The sequence below is a fragment of the Notolepis coatsorum genome (assembly GCF_963971535.1).
Source record: "Notolepis coatsorum genome assembly, chromosome: 7".
NCBI classification, from domain to species: domain Eukaryota; kingdom Metazoa; phylum Chordata; class Actinopteri; order Aulopiformes; family Paralepididae; genus Notolepis; species Notolepis coatsorum.
The window spans coordinates 78,516,036-78,531,350 of NC_140171.1; the positions used below are offsets into that span (position 1 = coordinate 78,516,036).

Sequence of the window (15,315 nt, forward strand, 5' to 3'; positions counted from 1 at the left end):
AGTTCATCTCTCTACTGTCTAGCTCCTAGTTCATCTACTGTCTAGCTCCTAGTTCATCTCTACTGTCTAGCTCCTAGTTCATCTCTACTGTCTAGCTCCTAGTTCATCTACTGTCTAGCTCCTAGTTCATCTCTACTGTCTAGCTCCTAGTTCATCTCTACTGTCTAGCTCCTAGTTCATCTCTACTGTCTAGCTCCTAGTTCATCTCTCTACTGTCTAGCTCCTAGTTCATCTCTACTGTCTAGCTCCTAGTTCATCTCTCTACTGTCTAGCTCCTAGTTCATCTCTACTGTCTAGCTCCTAGTTCATCTCTCTACTGTCTAGCTCCTAGTTCATCTCTACTGTCTAGCTCCTAGTTCATCTCTCTACTGTCTAGCTCCTAGTTCATCTCTACTGTCTAGCTCCTAGTTCATCTACTGTCTAGCTCCTAGTTCATCTCTACTGTCTAGCTCCTAGTTCATCTCTACCGTCTAGCTCCTAGTTCATCTCTCTACTGTCTAGCTCCTAGTTCATCTCTACCGTCTAGCTCCTAGTTCATCTCTATCGTCTAGCTCCTAGTTCATCTCTCTACTGTCTAGCTCCTAGTTCATCTCTACTGTCTAGCTCCTAGTTCATCTCTACTGTCTAGCTCCTAGTTCATCTACTGGGCATAACAAAAAATATTGTTTGTTTCCGGTTGCCGACCGACCCTGCCGATTTAGGTGCGACCCAATATATCTTATGAGTTTTTTTTTTAATTACAAAAAAAAGCATATATATATATATTTTTTTTTAATAAAGTTTCATAGAAATCTTAGTCAAACCTTTAGTATTATGGATATTAAACATGCTGGCAGAGTACATGCATCCATGTTGTTGTGAACATTTTAATTAAATAAAGAAATTCCCTATCCATAGTCGCCGTGGGAAAGAATAAAATAAAAAAATAAAATAAATTCCCTACCTACCCATGCCTTAATTGACAACCAACAGGAAACAAACAATATTTTTTTTTATGCCCTGTCTAGCTCCTAGTTCATCTCTACTGTCTAGGTCCTAGTTCATCTCTACCGTCTAGCTCCTAGTTCATCTCTACCGTCTAGCTCCTAGTTCATCTCTACTGTCTAGCTCCTAGTTCATCTACTGTCTAGCTCCTAGTTCATCTCTACTGTCTAGCTCCTAGTTCATCTCTACTGTCTAGCTCCTAGTTCATCTCTACTGTCTAGCTCCTAGTTCATCTCTACTGTCTAGCTCCTAGTTCATCTACTGTCTAGCTCCTAGTTCATCTACTGTCTAGCTCCTAGTTCATCTACTGTCTAGCTCCTAGTTCATCTCTACTGTCTAGCTCCTAGTTCATCTCTAGTTCATCTCTACTGTCTAGCTCCTAGTTCATCTACTGTCTAGCTCCTAGTTCATCTACTGTCTAGCTCCTAGTGTGTTCATGCACACATAAGAGCAATTTCATTACGAATTGAAAAGGGGACCCTGATGTAAACAAGTCGAAAGTCTTTCTCTAGTCTGCATCCCCTTAACAATTGTGTGTATTGAGCTGTACTGTACTGTACCCATTCTGCAATTTGTTAATTAAAGTTAATTAAACTATCTTCCATTAGTTGGATGTATGGCCTCTGCAAGGTTGTGTGCAGCCATTTGTTTTTGTAACATCTGCTACATCTGTCCCACGTGTTTTTTGCAGCTCACAGTTGTTAGTTCTGCCCCTCTTGACTGTGACAAAAAGGTTTTGAACAAACTTAATGTCATAGCTTATATTTGATGATATTCTTCTTTGTTATTTACTTGAATGGTTTGATCATTGATTGATGGAGTAATATGGGGTTCTGATAAACTAAAATTATTTGTTAAAATAACATAAGCTAACATATATTTTTACATCTATGCAAATGCATATGCAATATGTATAACTTGAATAAGTAATAAATACAGAAACAACATGTTTAACAATATGTAAATGAGTAGCTACATTTATTTTACATCACATTAACATTTATACGGTCTTTGGCCCTTTGAGGGCAACCATAATGCTGATGTGGCCCTCTGTGAAAATGTGTTTGACACCCCTGGTCTAGCTCCTAGTTCATCTCTACTGTCTAGCTCCTAGTTCATCTCTACTGTCTAGCTCCTAGTTCATCTCTCGTTTCCCCATCCACCTTAGGGATGTTAAGTATGCTAGCAGCCTAGAGCCCACACAGAGTTAATTAAATTATACAAACGTGTTTTTTTTGCTCTAAATAATAAATTTTTGTTTTTATATTTATTCATCTTTACATTTCATTTATCACAATATAGTCTGTAATGGTGATTGGTTCAAAACAATGCGGTTGCAGTTGCTAGTCAAGAATGTAAATGTATGGGCGCCACGGTGGCACACCACGTTACTGCGCTCGCAGTATAATCGCAGCGTCCGGGGTTCGAATCCGGCCCGGGGACCTATGCTGCATGTCCTCCCCATCTTCACCCAACTTTCCTCTCTGCCTGTCCTATCTGATAAAAAGCTATATATATATATAAATAAAAATGTTAATGTATATACAGTACAATAAAGCAATGTTTGTCTTAAATGCACTGGATGTATAAGTGGTATCGGTAAGAGTAGTAGTACCATTCAAATCTTAACGTTACCCATCCCTACCTCTGTCCCTCTGGCAGGGGATCACCATTAATCAGAGGGCTGGGGCCGGCACAGATTGATGACACGGGATAGGGGGCGGCGGGCCCCGCAGCAGCCGGAGATGTTAGGTGTGACGGGAGGGTGAGAGAGTGGAGCAGATCTCCGCTGGGGCCCCAAGGAGACCGGACAGCAGTCGGCCCAAGAGTGATAGCCCTAGCTGTTATATCTGTGGCAGGTCAGGTGTGTGTGTGGACATGAATGTGTGTATTGGAGAGTATACAGGTGTGTGTGTGACGTGTGTGTGTACATGGATGTGTTTATTGGAGAGTATACAGGTGTGTGTGTGTGTGTACATGGATGTGTTTATTGGAGAGTATACAGGTGTGTGTGTGACGTGTGTGTGTACATGGATGTGTTTATTGGAGAGTATACAGGTGTGTGTGTGTGTACATGGATGTGTTTATTGGAGAGTATACAGGTGTGTGTGTTTGGTGTGTGTGTTTGTACATGGATGTGTTTATTGGAGAGTATACAGGTGTGTGTGTTTGGTGTGTGTGTACATGGATGTGTTTATTGGAGAGTATACAGGTGTGTGTGTTTGGAGTGTGTGTACATGGATGTGTTTATTGGAGAGTATACAGGTGTGTGTGTTTGGAGTGTGTGTACATGGATGTGTTTATTGGAGAGTATACAGGTGTGTGTTTTTGGTGTGTGTGTGTGTACATGGATGTGTTTATTGGAGAGTATACAGGTGTGTGTACATGGATGTGTTTATTGGAGAGTATATAGGTCTGTGTGTTTGGTGTGTGTGTACATGGATGTGTTTATTGGAGAGTATACAGGTGTGTGTGTTTGGAGTGTGTGTACATGGATGTGTTTATTGGAGAGTATACAGGTGTGTGTTTTTGGTGTGTGTGTGTGTGTACATGGATGTGTTTATTGGAGAGTATACAGGTGTGTGTTTGGTGTGTGTGTACATGGATGTGTTTATTGGAGAGTATATAGGTCTGTGTGTTTGGTGTGTTTGTACATGGATGTGTTTATTGGAGAGTATACAGGTGTGAGTGTACATGGAGCAGGCCCGGACTGGCCATCGGGAGCACCGGGAGTTTTCCCGTGGCCTGGCCGGCACAGATTAAAAAAGAAAAAATTATATAAAAAAAAAAAAATTATATATTTTTTTTATTGTATTTTATTTTTGTATTCGTTTTTAAACAAACACATAAACAAACATGACAACACACGATAAGATATACAAGCATTAATTGTCAGAGCACATCCAATGAAATCACATTTTAGTTAATTGTCTTATATAAGATATACCCCTAATACCTGTTATCTAAAAACCTACACACATATGCTCCAGCTCGAACCCCCCCCTCCCGGACCCCACCTTGGGTAGTACCTCCATTATCCCTCGCACCTAACCAGACACTACCATTATAAGCTAGCTTTTATTCTCTCCACCACTTCTAACCACATTGACATTTTGGATTCATTGAGACCCAGAATTCTTGCTGTAGATATTTCTTGATAAATCACATCGAGATATGTAAGAAACCAAACTTTCCGGCACATTTTTTCCGGTTGAAACCAGCGTGATGCGATCAGCTTTTTAGCTACTGTGATACCCGATAAAACCAATCTCTTTAGCTGTGGATTTACTGCAAACTCAAAAACATCATTCAATAGTAATACCGAGGGGTGTACAGGTATATTCCAAGATACGAGTTTTGATAATTGTTGGGTCACATCTTTCCAGAATGCCTTAACTGGTGGGCAGTCCCAATACATGTGCATAAATGTCCCTTCGTCCCCATTTGTACATTGGGAGCATTTGGAGTCTTGTTTAAGACCCATTCTGCACAGTCTTATAGGAGTCAAGTATGTCCTGTGAATATAGTTAAGATTGATTTGTTGATGGTCCGGGTTCCTTGATGTAAGTCGGACATTTGCCCAGGCTCCTTGCCAATCAAAGTTATTTTCCAGGTCTGGTATATCCCTCCTCCAGGCAGAGTCTAGTTGGAGGGTTTCATACGAGGACGTTAGTAATTGATGATAAAAATCTGAAACAAAACCTCTCGATGTCTCTCTTTCATAGAAGAATTTGTGGTATCTATGGTGTACAATTGGTATGTCTAATGGAACACCGTGAGACTTCAAACATAGCTGTAACTGTATGTAAAAAAGCCATGTGGACTTGGTGAGATTACATTTTTTGCGTATTTCTTTATAACTACAAAAACCCTGTTTGTTAAAAACATCCCCTAATGAGTGTATGCCTTGCTCTTCCCATATAGGGAATCTTATAGGTCGTTTTTCAATTAAGAGTGCATTGTTATTGAATAAGGGAGTATGATTGTGCCATTTATGTGGGTTAGGATTTTTTTTTTGTGTTTCACGCCATATCCGGATCGCATGAGTAATTATGGGGCCACATTTCCGTTCACAGTGCTTGATTGGTAGTTTAGTGTATGCTATGTCCTTCAGTCTATGTGGGGCTACTATGTTTTCTTCTAATTTTCTCCAGGATACTAATGCTTGGGGGTCAAACCATGTTGTCAATGGTCTTAATGTGTACGACTTAAAATATTGGAAAAAATCTGGAAATGCCATGCCACCATCTGCTTTATTTCTCTGTGCGGTGGATCTTTTTATACGTGGTGGTTTGTTATTCCAAATAAATTTGTATGTGGAGGAGTGTAATCTTTTCCAGTAACCCTCTGGAGGGGGTAACGGTAGCATTGAACTGAAGAAGTTGATTCTAGGTAGTACATCCATCTTAACACTTTGGTTGCCTAAGGTTAAATTAATGATATACCATAGATTGCCAGCGCTATTTGTCTATGGAGAAAGTCCCCTTCTTTGCAGGGCTATAACTTTTTAAATTCTATTGCTACATTGCCATTATTAGGGCCCATTCAAAGTCCTATATGTATTGTTCATTGTGTAGCAACGTTAAACTTTTTCATTCACATATTCATAGTAAAGTATGGTCTAATGTATAAGTATGTTTTCATCTCTTTCTGCAGCTTTCTCCAGAACGTGATATATAGCCCCAAATGCATTATATTGATGATGAAATACAGTTTGATGGCAATCAGCGCGATATAAAAAATTCCAACTAGACGTACTTCTAGAAGTTACTACACGTCATCTGATGTTGACCGGATGGGCGAGGGGGCGTTTATAATTCCGTGGGCAGCGTTATACCAATCATCTAATGTGGGTCAAATGTTGATAATATCAGTTATTATCGAAGACGGTAACGTTACACGCTGAAACTCACCCCAGTCTCCGCGCGCCGTTGGGCGATCATCGTCGAGTAGAAATTTTATCATTATGGGATATATTATTACCCGGTCCATCTCCAGCTTGTATAATGGTATATACGTCCAAATCATGTTGTTTATCGAGTTATTGGCAATCGATCGCTATGTAGAGTGACGAGCTAGAGTCACGGGACATGTACCGAGTGGCCGGAAGCAATACGGACGTCTAGCAAAACCTCTAATGCGCTTCCTGTTAAGCGCTTGCGCCGATCGGCCACCAGATGGCGCTCCTGAACCGCCAGAGAGCTCAGTGGGTCCTGCTGGTGGATCTCAGGCCAGCGGAGGGACATTATGAATCCGATCGCAGATTTTTGAAATATTGATATAAAGACGACGTACAGCGTCCCCCGGCAACTTTAGCATGGCCAGCAAAGACGTCTAAAGACGGCTCCCGGCAGTCAAAGTGTTAACTATATATATTTTTTTTATTATAATTTTTTATTTTTATTTTTTTGCCAGGCCATTGTTTTTAGTTGTGGCGGCGGCGCGGCGCGATCGTTTTTAGATAACCAGGTGGGTGGGGAACAACCAGGATTTCACTGTCTGCGACAGAGTTGGAGAACTATCTGACTCTGACTCTCTCTCCCTCACGCGGACACACACACACACACACACAATGGAGCCGTGCTGCCGCTTGTGATTGGTGGAGGCGGGACCAGGCGATACAACTGATTGACCATGGAGGCGGCGAATGGAATGGCAGATGGCACACTCCCAAAAGGAGTTGTTAAATCTGACATTACAAAAAACAATATGTGGTGGTTATGATTGTGGCTGAAGTTGAATAAACAATTTATGAAAGAGAGAGTCAAAATAATTCCAAGATAATTCAAAGATTACACACCTTTGCCACATTGGCTACAAACATAATCACTGCAAAGTTATCAAAAAAATAAGAATCTGATCAGACACAAGGGTTAAGTTGTTGTTCCCTTTCTAATTTCCTTAAAAACATCTAGTCTAGTTAATGTGATCAATATTATTTGACAATTGATGCTTTTTGTTGGAAATTTCAGTCAGTGAGCTCATACTTTGAGCTCATTTTATAGTTAAAATGATTGAGACAACGCAATCTTCTGTCTTCGTTGTGCATGCATGCGTGTGCTCACCACACGTGATACATGTGTCACTATTCTGGCAGTGGCTACTGTTATTATAGTATTGTAATGAAAGGTCTGTTATTTAATGTTTGTGTAAAGGGCTATTTTAACTGTTGATGGGTAGTGCATCAGTAAAGTGAATATGGTATTGTGCTCTTGCCTTGTTTGAATAGGTGGAGAGAGTGGTTAACTGTATTATAATAGTAAATAGAAAAATATGTTGTGCTCTTGCTTTTTTCTTTTTGAAGGTGGAGAGAGTACCATTGCTAGTGCCGCAACAGTTTTATTTGAGGTTCATAACAGTACATTGTACTAACTAAGCAATTGTTGGCTCATTAGTTTGTGATTCACATGCACTAAAATTCACCAGAATGCAGGAAATTAAGTCTTTGTAACAAAAATCTTCCGGGTGGGGGACCCCCAGACCCCCCACTTAAAAAGTGGCCTGATTGGGGCTATATTTCGCGCTATATCTCCCGGTATGAATTATTTCCCCAGTCCGGCCCTGACATGGAGAGTATACAGGTGTGTGTGTACATGGGGAGTATACAGGTGTGTGTGTACATGGAGAGTATACAGGTGTGTGTGTACATGGGGAGTATACAGGTGTGTGTGTGTACATGGAGAGTATACAGGTGTGTGTGTGTAGTGTACATGGTTCAGGTCTTGGTGTTGTTATTCGTTTTTTAACTACTAGCTGCGTGCAGGTGTGTGTCTATTGTAAATGGTATGTAGATACTAGGGATGGGCGTGAGCAATTGATTACTCAAATACTCGCCATTTCAACTGATCTCGAGTGGTTTTTGAGGGTGTTCGATTTTTCTTTATCACCAAAAGTGTTAGTTTGTGCCACTGAAACAGAAATCTTGCTCTGAAATCCTGTGAGGCGCGAGTTGTTGCAGGAAAACAACACTGGTCAGCTGTGGAGCATGAGAGCGTAACCGTGAAAACTTTTAAAGCTAGCTCAGCGTTATCTAAAAGATAAAAGCAGCGGTTTGTGTTTGTGCCGACAACATGTCGCCCACTTTGCGCGTAGCGTTCATAAACTAGTATTATGCGGACATGCCGTTCCATGAGCGGAGGTACCTGTTGCAGACAGAGTTGAGATAATGTCATTATTACAAATGGTAACTGACTGTTTTGACTGATAATATGCATTAAGCATTGGGTATATTGCTGGCTGGCTGGCTGGCTGTGTGTGTGTGTGTGTGTGTGTGTGTGTGTGTGTGTGTGTGTGTGTGTGTGTGTGTGTGTTGTGTGTTGTGTGTTGTGTGTGTGTGTGTGTGTGTGTGTGTGTGTGTGTGTAATATCTCGTAATTGCTGCTGCCATGCGCTTTAAGATGCGTTCTATAAATGTATTTCCCTAAACAACAATTACTCTATCTGAGTAATTCATGCTAGTACTCAATCTGGCAAAACATTACTCGTGCCTATCTCTAGTAGATGCACATGCCGGCTGTGGTGCTAATGCGTATGGATGTGTGCAGGTGTATTTGCACTGCAGGTGTGTGTCTATTTGAATGTACAGTATATAGTGCATTAAAGGGAAAGATTTACCCAGCCAAGTTTTTTTTTTTTCCCCGTATAAGCTGAAGTCTGCACATTATTTGGGTTGTTGTATTTTTTTCTTTCAAGTGATGATGATGTGCTAAACGCTAAAGTGGTGAGAGACACAAAGAGCAGCACTGGCCCCTCTGTTCTTTTCTTGGCCGCTATCGGAAGTTGCTCCATGTCTAATTATTAATTATTCATCTGAGGCGGATTAGATGTGGCCCAGTTTCTTTTGCTAGATGACTTTGGAGCGGACAGAGAGGAATATGTGTGACACTTTACTCCCTAACCTAGGAGAGGGAGAGAGAGGGAGAGAGGGGGGGAGAGAGAGAGAGAGACTCTTGATCAGCAGCCATGGTGGAATGAGGACGGCCTGCAGATCTGGAGGGGGAGAGACTTGAGTCATGAGGTCCCGCCATCTGTGCTGCTGGCCCATCCGTGGCCCTGTTAGGGTTGTGGTGCCGTTGGGTGTCGCTCCATTAAAACATATTCTGGATGCTTCACCCTAAGGATGCAAAGAGGGAGACCACAAGAGAGGTGACCACCCTAACCCTAACCCTGACCACAAGAGAGGTGCAGAGGATGGTGATGATCAAGTCACAGCAAAGAATAGAGCTGAGTCCTACTGCATCACTAAGAAGTACTACTACCAGACCAGTCCTACTGCATCACTAAGAAGTACTACTACCAGACCAGTCCTACTGCATCACTAAGAAGTACTACTACCAGACCAGTCCTACTGCATCACTAAGAAGTACTACTACCAGACCAGTTCTACTGCATCACTAAGAAGTACTACTACCAGACCAGTCCTACTGCATCACTAAGAAGTACTACTACCAGACCAGTACTACTGCATCACTAAGAAGTACTACTACCAGACCAGTACTACTCTACTGCATCACTACTTGACCACATTTCTGGACATCTGTCCTGCTTGTGTGTCTGTTTGTGTATGCATCAACCCTCTAAAGCCTATGTAGAGAAAGGTTCGTCTGGACATAGTGTTACAGTATATTTTTGCCAATTCTGAGCTTATTCTTTGAGTCAGAATCAAGTGGTCTACCTTTTATGATTCAGGGGAACCTACCCTTTATTTCTGGGGCAGTGTAAAGTCACCATCATACATTACATTTGTGTGAGTGAGCATACAATATTTTACACACAAAAATACACCCAGTGAAAAAAAACTAGTTTACCAGGGAATTGTTCTGGGCGTTTTTGTGAAAATACATACATTTGGGTGTTGCCTTCAAATTTGGACCAATATCTCCCTGCAATTCCCCCCTTCTGCATATTATCTCAATATCTCTGCATATTATCCAAATAGCATAGTTACACACATGAACCATCAACAGGTGATTTTCATTCAAGCTGCACAATAAATTATATAGTTGTCAGACCACTTCAAACCACAGCTTCAAACGCATCAATTCCTTCATTATGATTGTCATCATCACTGTCCCAGCATTCTGGCTCAGAGTCCTTTTCATTTATATTATCTGGATCATCCACAACAAGTTCCAATGCTTGTTGAACATTATACCTCTTTGTCTTTTTGCCTTTTTATTATAAAACCAGGGACAAGCGCCTCTCTCCATCCGTTATGCGCAAGCAGCATGTGTCTGTCTGACGGCGTGATCTGCGGAGCGCACTGGACTATTGAGAAACAATAGGGATTTTCCATTGGTTCTCCCAGCCCACGTGACCATTTCTAGCATTTCCATTGGCTATAGTGACAGACATAGATATATGATATAGATACAGCGGCTTAGATGCAGTCTCCATTCTAAGAGAAAACGACCAATCTAGATATTCCAAGATTCTGTGCCTTACTTCCGCGCACTGCCAGATAGCCTGTGGGCGACGTAAAGATAAAATTCTGATGGAGAGAAGACAATCTTGCGATTCAGATACAATTTAAAGTGAGTCTTTATCACAAACGGTTCCAAAGATATTTAATGTTTTGCAAAACATGTCTAGTCGCATGGGCGTGATGCTTTAGAGGGTTATGCCGGGATTGATGTAGCGTCAATGTTTTTATTTTTTTACATTTGGACAAACACACTTCACTGTTTGTGTTTATCGTCATCACAATAAATTATTTGATATACAAATGTTATTATAATCACTAGCGCCTATCATGTCTGTTTTGATAGTTGCCCAATAAGGACATGTATGTAGCCTAATTACCAGCTGATGATCAGTGTTCAGACTATAGCCTGTCTGTAATATGGCTCTAGGGTGTGAGGTTGAAAAGCGTAGTGCTCTGTACATCCCCGTTCTGGAGAAGAGAGGAGCAGTTATTGTTGGGTTTAATAAATAACTGCTTAAAAAAAGAGTGATGGAGAGTCAACATAGTTCTCAATATCTAACACGCCTGGTCTCAACCAATCTCATCTCAACCCTCTACTCCTGTCTCTCTGTCTCTGAACCTTCCTTATTCCATCCCTTTTAACACTCTCACTCTCTCTCACTCTCTCCCTCCTGTAGCGGCCAACCAGAGGGAGGCTCTGAAGTCTCCCTTCCACCTGAAGGAGGAGCCCCGGGCAGAGGAGGCCCTGAGTCCCAGGCCAGCCTCCCGGAACCACGCCTCGACACAGAGCCACGGCCAGCTCGGCTTCCCCGCCGCCTTCTGCCAGGACGGGCCAGCGGGTGTCACGGAGCGCCTAGGGCTCCTGAAGCCCCGGGAGGGAAGTCCCATGACCAAGAACAACCTGTTGAACCAGGACATCAATCTCAAGGTGGCCTCTGAGCTGCTCATCAAGCTTTCAGGTAGGTGTGTGTGTTTGTGTGCACGTGACTGTCCTATAGATTGAGTGTTTCTCAATGTCTTTTTGATTTGGGGACTGGCAAGCAATACTACTACCTTTTAGGGTCCACTTCAATGAGATATTAGAAAACAGTCTAGTCTATTTGTACAGCACATAACTATCCCAGGGACCGCTCTGCAACAACTCAGAGACCGGCCCCAGTCCCTGGACCCCAGTTTGAGAAACACTGCTATAGATGACATCACTTCGAAGAGAAAGATTCTAACTTCATTACTCTCAAACAGAATGAATTTCTGCAAACTCTCAAACAAGTTGAATATATGAAATTGTGTGCATGGCAAAAAAATCTCCACCTGACCTACTCACTGACAAGGCACCAATACCACTGCTACACTCCTGTCTCATAATCCCACTAGATCTGAGAATGAGAATAACATTTAATCCATATTGCTGGTGATATGATAGTCAAGCAAAAGATATTACCTGTAGTATTAAAGATGGGTAATGGAACTTACCACTGCCATCCACCTTTTCGCTCGTCTCCAGTTAATACGACTTACCGAATGGCTCCCAGCACCTCCAAAAATGCATCCGAAACATGATGAGACCTTATTTTTTGTCAGTGGGTTCTTTTTATTTAGATGTAAAGCACCTCTATGACCGGCAATATCACTAACTCACTCACTCATTCAGTCACTGATTCAGTCAGTCATGGATTAATTTCCTCTGCCCTCCTAAATAATGCAATATTTTGATGAATCTTTTTTACATGGGTGTCTTATAGAACTATTTCATTCATACAGTATATCCATTCAGGGCTCCAGACTAACTCTTTACATTGGTTGCACCAGTGCGCCTAACTTTTTCATTTAGGTGCACCCAAAAATGTCCACTGCGCCTTTTGCCGTTGCAATAATACATTTTAAGCGTTACCTTTACCATTACCTTTTTTGTCAGTTTCCATACACATTAGTAATTTCTTAAGATGTTATGTAAATTATTGTAAAAAATAACATTATTACAGTTAGCTCGCAAAGTCCAATCCTTCACATTTGTATGTCTATTTTAACACATTCAGCTCAGCTCCAGTTAGAGCTGTCCCAAGCCTGTTTTTGGGATTTGAACATTCGCCAGGGTTTTTCGAACGGATGTTCGAACCATCATTTTTAATCATGCAAACAATTTGCTCCTAAATAGGGAGTTGTAGGATGTCCCGATCCGATCACGTGATCGGAATCGGCGTCGATCACGTGCTTTTCAGAGGCTCGGGGATCGGGAAAAAATAATAATAAAAATCGGCAGTCAAAAAAAGAAAAATTTTATTCAACAAACATGACCATGTCCACGTCTTAAACTCATACGGAGGCCTTAGTTTTGGTTTTAAATTACATATAATATATCATCATTAATGTATTTATTGTCACACAGAGCAGAATAATTGTCCACACCAAACACATTCCCCTTTAATTTTCACCGTTGCAACAAACACCCCTTTAATTTAGACGCTACACGCTACACGCTCGACCACATCACAACAACAACAGTACAACACGTCGCTCCCGAAACACGGTTAATATCCACTGACTTGAGCAGCTAGACTTAATGTCAGAGGTTTGGAACTAAGCATTTTAAAATAGAAAGTCAAGCCAGTTGCAATGTTTGCAAGGACAGGCTGGAGGCGAAGTTTTCAGACTAACTTTTCACCTGGAGGATAACGTTACGTGACTGAGGATTATCGTCGGCGTTTCAGACCAGAATGGACCATTACGTAAGTCGAACACTGAATGTATACTAATGTGCAAACATATATTGAAACTTTTAATATTTCTCATATGAAGCAGAAGCACATTTCTCAGGGTGAATGTAATAACAAAAGCCTCCGCTCTCGCGCCCCGGACTATTATAGGCAACAGATGGGCTTGTCTCGCTCTGCCAGTTTCTGACAAAAATGCGTCAAAATTGATTACTAATGTGAAAGATCGGATCGGAAACGATCGGATCGATAGATATTTAAAATCACATGATCGGGATCGGATCGGAAGCAAAAAAAGGCGATCGGGACATCCCTATGTAGTCTGACGTCACTTTGGACCGCCTGCGAGGTCCACCCGTATAGGGATTTATCTTTGGGAAAATGGATTATCGGCTATTGTTTTTTTTTAAGATTTATTTTTTGGCGTTTTATCGCTTTATTGCTACTGGGCAGTCCAGTAGAGAGAGACAGAGGAGGAATGGGAGACAGAGTGGGAGGAAGACATTCGGCAAATAACGACGGGTTCGGGAGTCGAACCCGGGTCGGCCGTGTCGCGGCTATGTGGTTCGCCACTGGGGCGCCCAGATTATCGGCTATTGTAACAATTCTACCTCATGAACATTTGGAAAGCTTTCCATTTTTGCACAAAATGAGTTCCCTTCCATCACTAACATTATTTGTTAAGCATTTTTCGTTGAAATTAATTAAATTAATAAAAATTTTAATTTTTTTCAATTAATTGCAAATAGTTTCATGTTGAGCTATAGATTGTGGATGAATACGCACAGAAAGGTACAACATGCAAATGTTGATGCTTTATTTGTTTTAAACGAGACAATTTAGAAATGGGCAATGGGCAAATACATTGTGTTTTCAAGATGGTGGACCGGCCAGAAACAGCAATCGTGTAACCACTACACCTCCCTATACTAATAGTCTTTCGGTTATTTTATTTTGAAAAATTGCCACTTCCGTCCGTGCCTCAATCCAGCGTACTGTACTGTCGAGTCTTGACTTTAGCAAAGTTTAAGCACATAGCGCACATTGCTGCGGTTGAGTAGTAGACGTACCTACTTACTGGTCACAGGAGGCTTGAATAACGTTTGAATGATAATCCATTTTGTGAATACATTTGTTGAAACAACTTTGTTGGCCGACGGCTCCTGCTATCTTAACGTTAGCTAAAGCTAAAGGGTTGCGCTCTAACGTTACATAGCTTAATTAACGTGTATAACATACCTGTGTAACGTTAAGCAGCTTGTGTTCCACTGGGAAAGCATCACTGCATACACTTTGTTTAATCCAAACTTCCATTCGGAAACGTTGTATTATGAAACCAGTATGAGACACTGTGCTTATTTATAGTTTCAATTCGGAAAGTTGATGCTCACATGGCTTATTTGTTTATTTGTCATTCAGCCAATACGAATTTCAGGGTGATGATCAGAGCCAATCAGAGGCAGATCGGGGCTTGTCTTTGCAGAATGCACGTGTTATAGCCAATCAAAGGCAGATATTCTTTTTTTTAGAACGCACATGGCCACAGGGAAAAATACGCTACACACACACACACACACACACACACACACACACACAGACAGACAGACAGACAGACAGACGTGCTGGGAGCTGTCCAAAACAGTCGCACTCTGGAGCCCTGCCATTTACAGAGCATAGCCTGATTAATGACTGAAGACCACGTGGCATCCCTATGTTACGTCTTACGTCCAGTTTCCGTCCCGTATTACTCTTTCTGTAATTTTACTACCATGGTATACCCCTTGTGCCTATTTTCTTGCAAATCTAGACAAAATGCATTTTTTCCCTCTGTAAACAAGTTAGCAACCTCTGAAAGGCACCGGTAGAGCGCGCGTCGTCAAGCAGTTGGATCGTCACATGTCACAAAATGCTGTGAAAAGTCCCAATAAAGAGTCATAGTGATTAAGGTCATAAAGGCATATGTGTCTAAAATACCCTTCAATAATGCAGCTATCATCACAATACTCCACATGTCTTCATTTAACTATTACTTACTCCAACTATGACCTGATTCGGATTAAGGTAATAGGAAAATACTGTTTACATGGCGATTTTTTTATCAGAATACTGTCTAAATTGGGTTGATTTCTGAATATTGTAAGCTAGCAGGTGAGGAAAAGGCCTAATATCGCCCGTATGCTCCTTTTTTTAATGGATG

General features: G+C 41.4%; 1 protein-coding gene across 1 annotated transcript in view; it reads left to right on the forward strand.

The window, feature by feature from the left end:
- znf827 (zinc finger protein 827) overlaps window positions 1-15,315 on the forward strand; it is a 309,120-nt gene that overhangs the window by 189,208 nt on the left and 104,597 nt on the right. Inside the window, 1 exon segment of the mRNA XM_084319389.1 lies at window positions 11,085-11,366. Within this exon segment, the coding sequence (XP_084175515.1) occupies window positions 11,085-11,366 (282 nt within the window).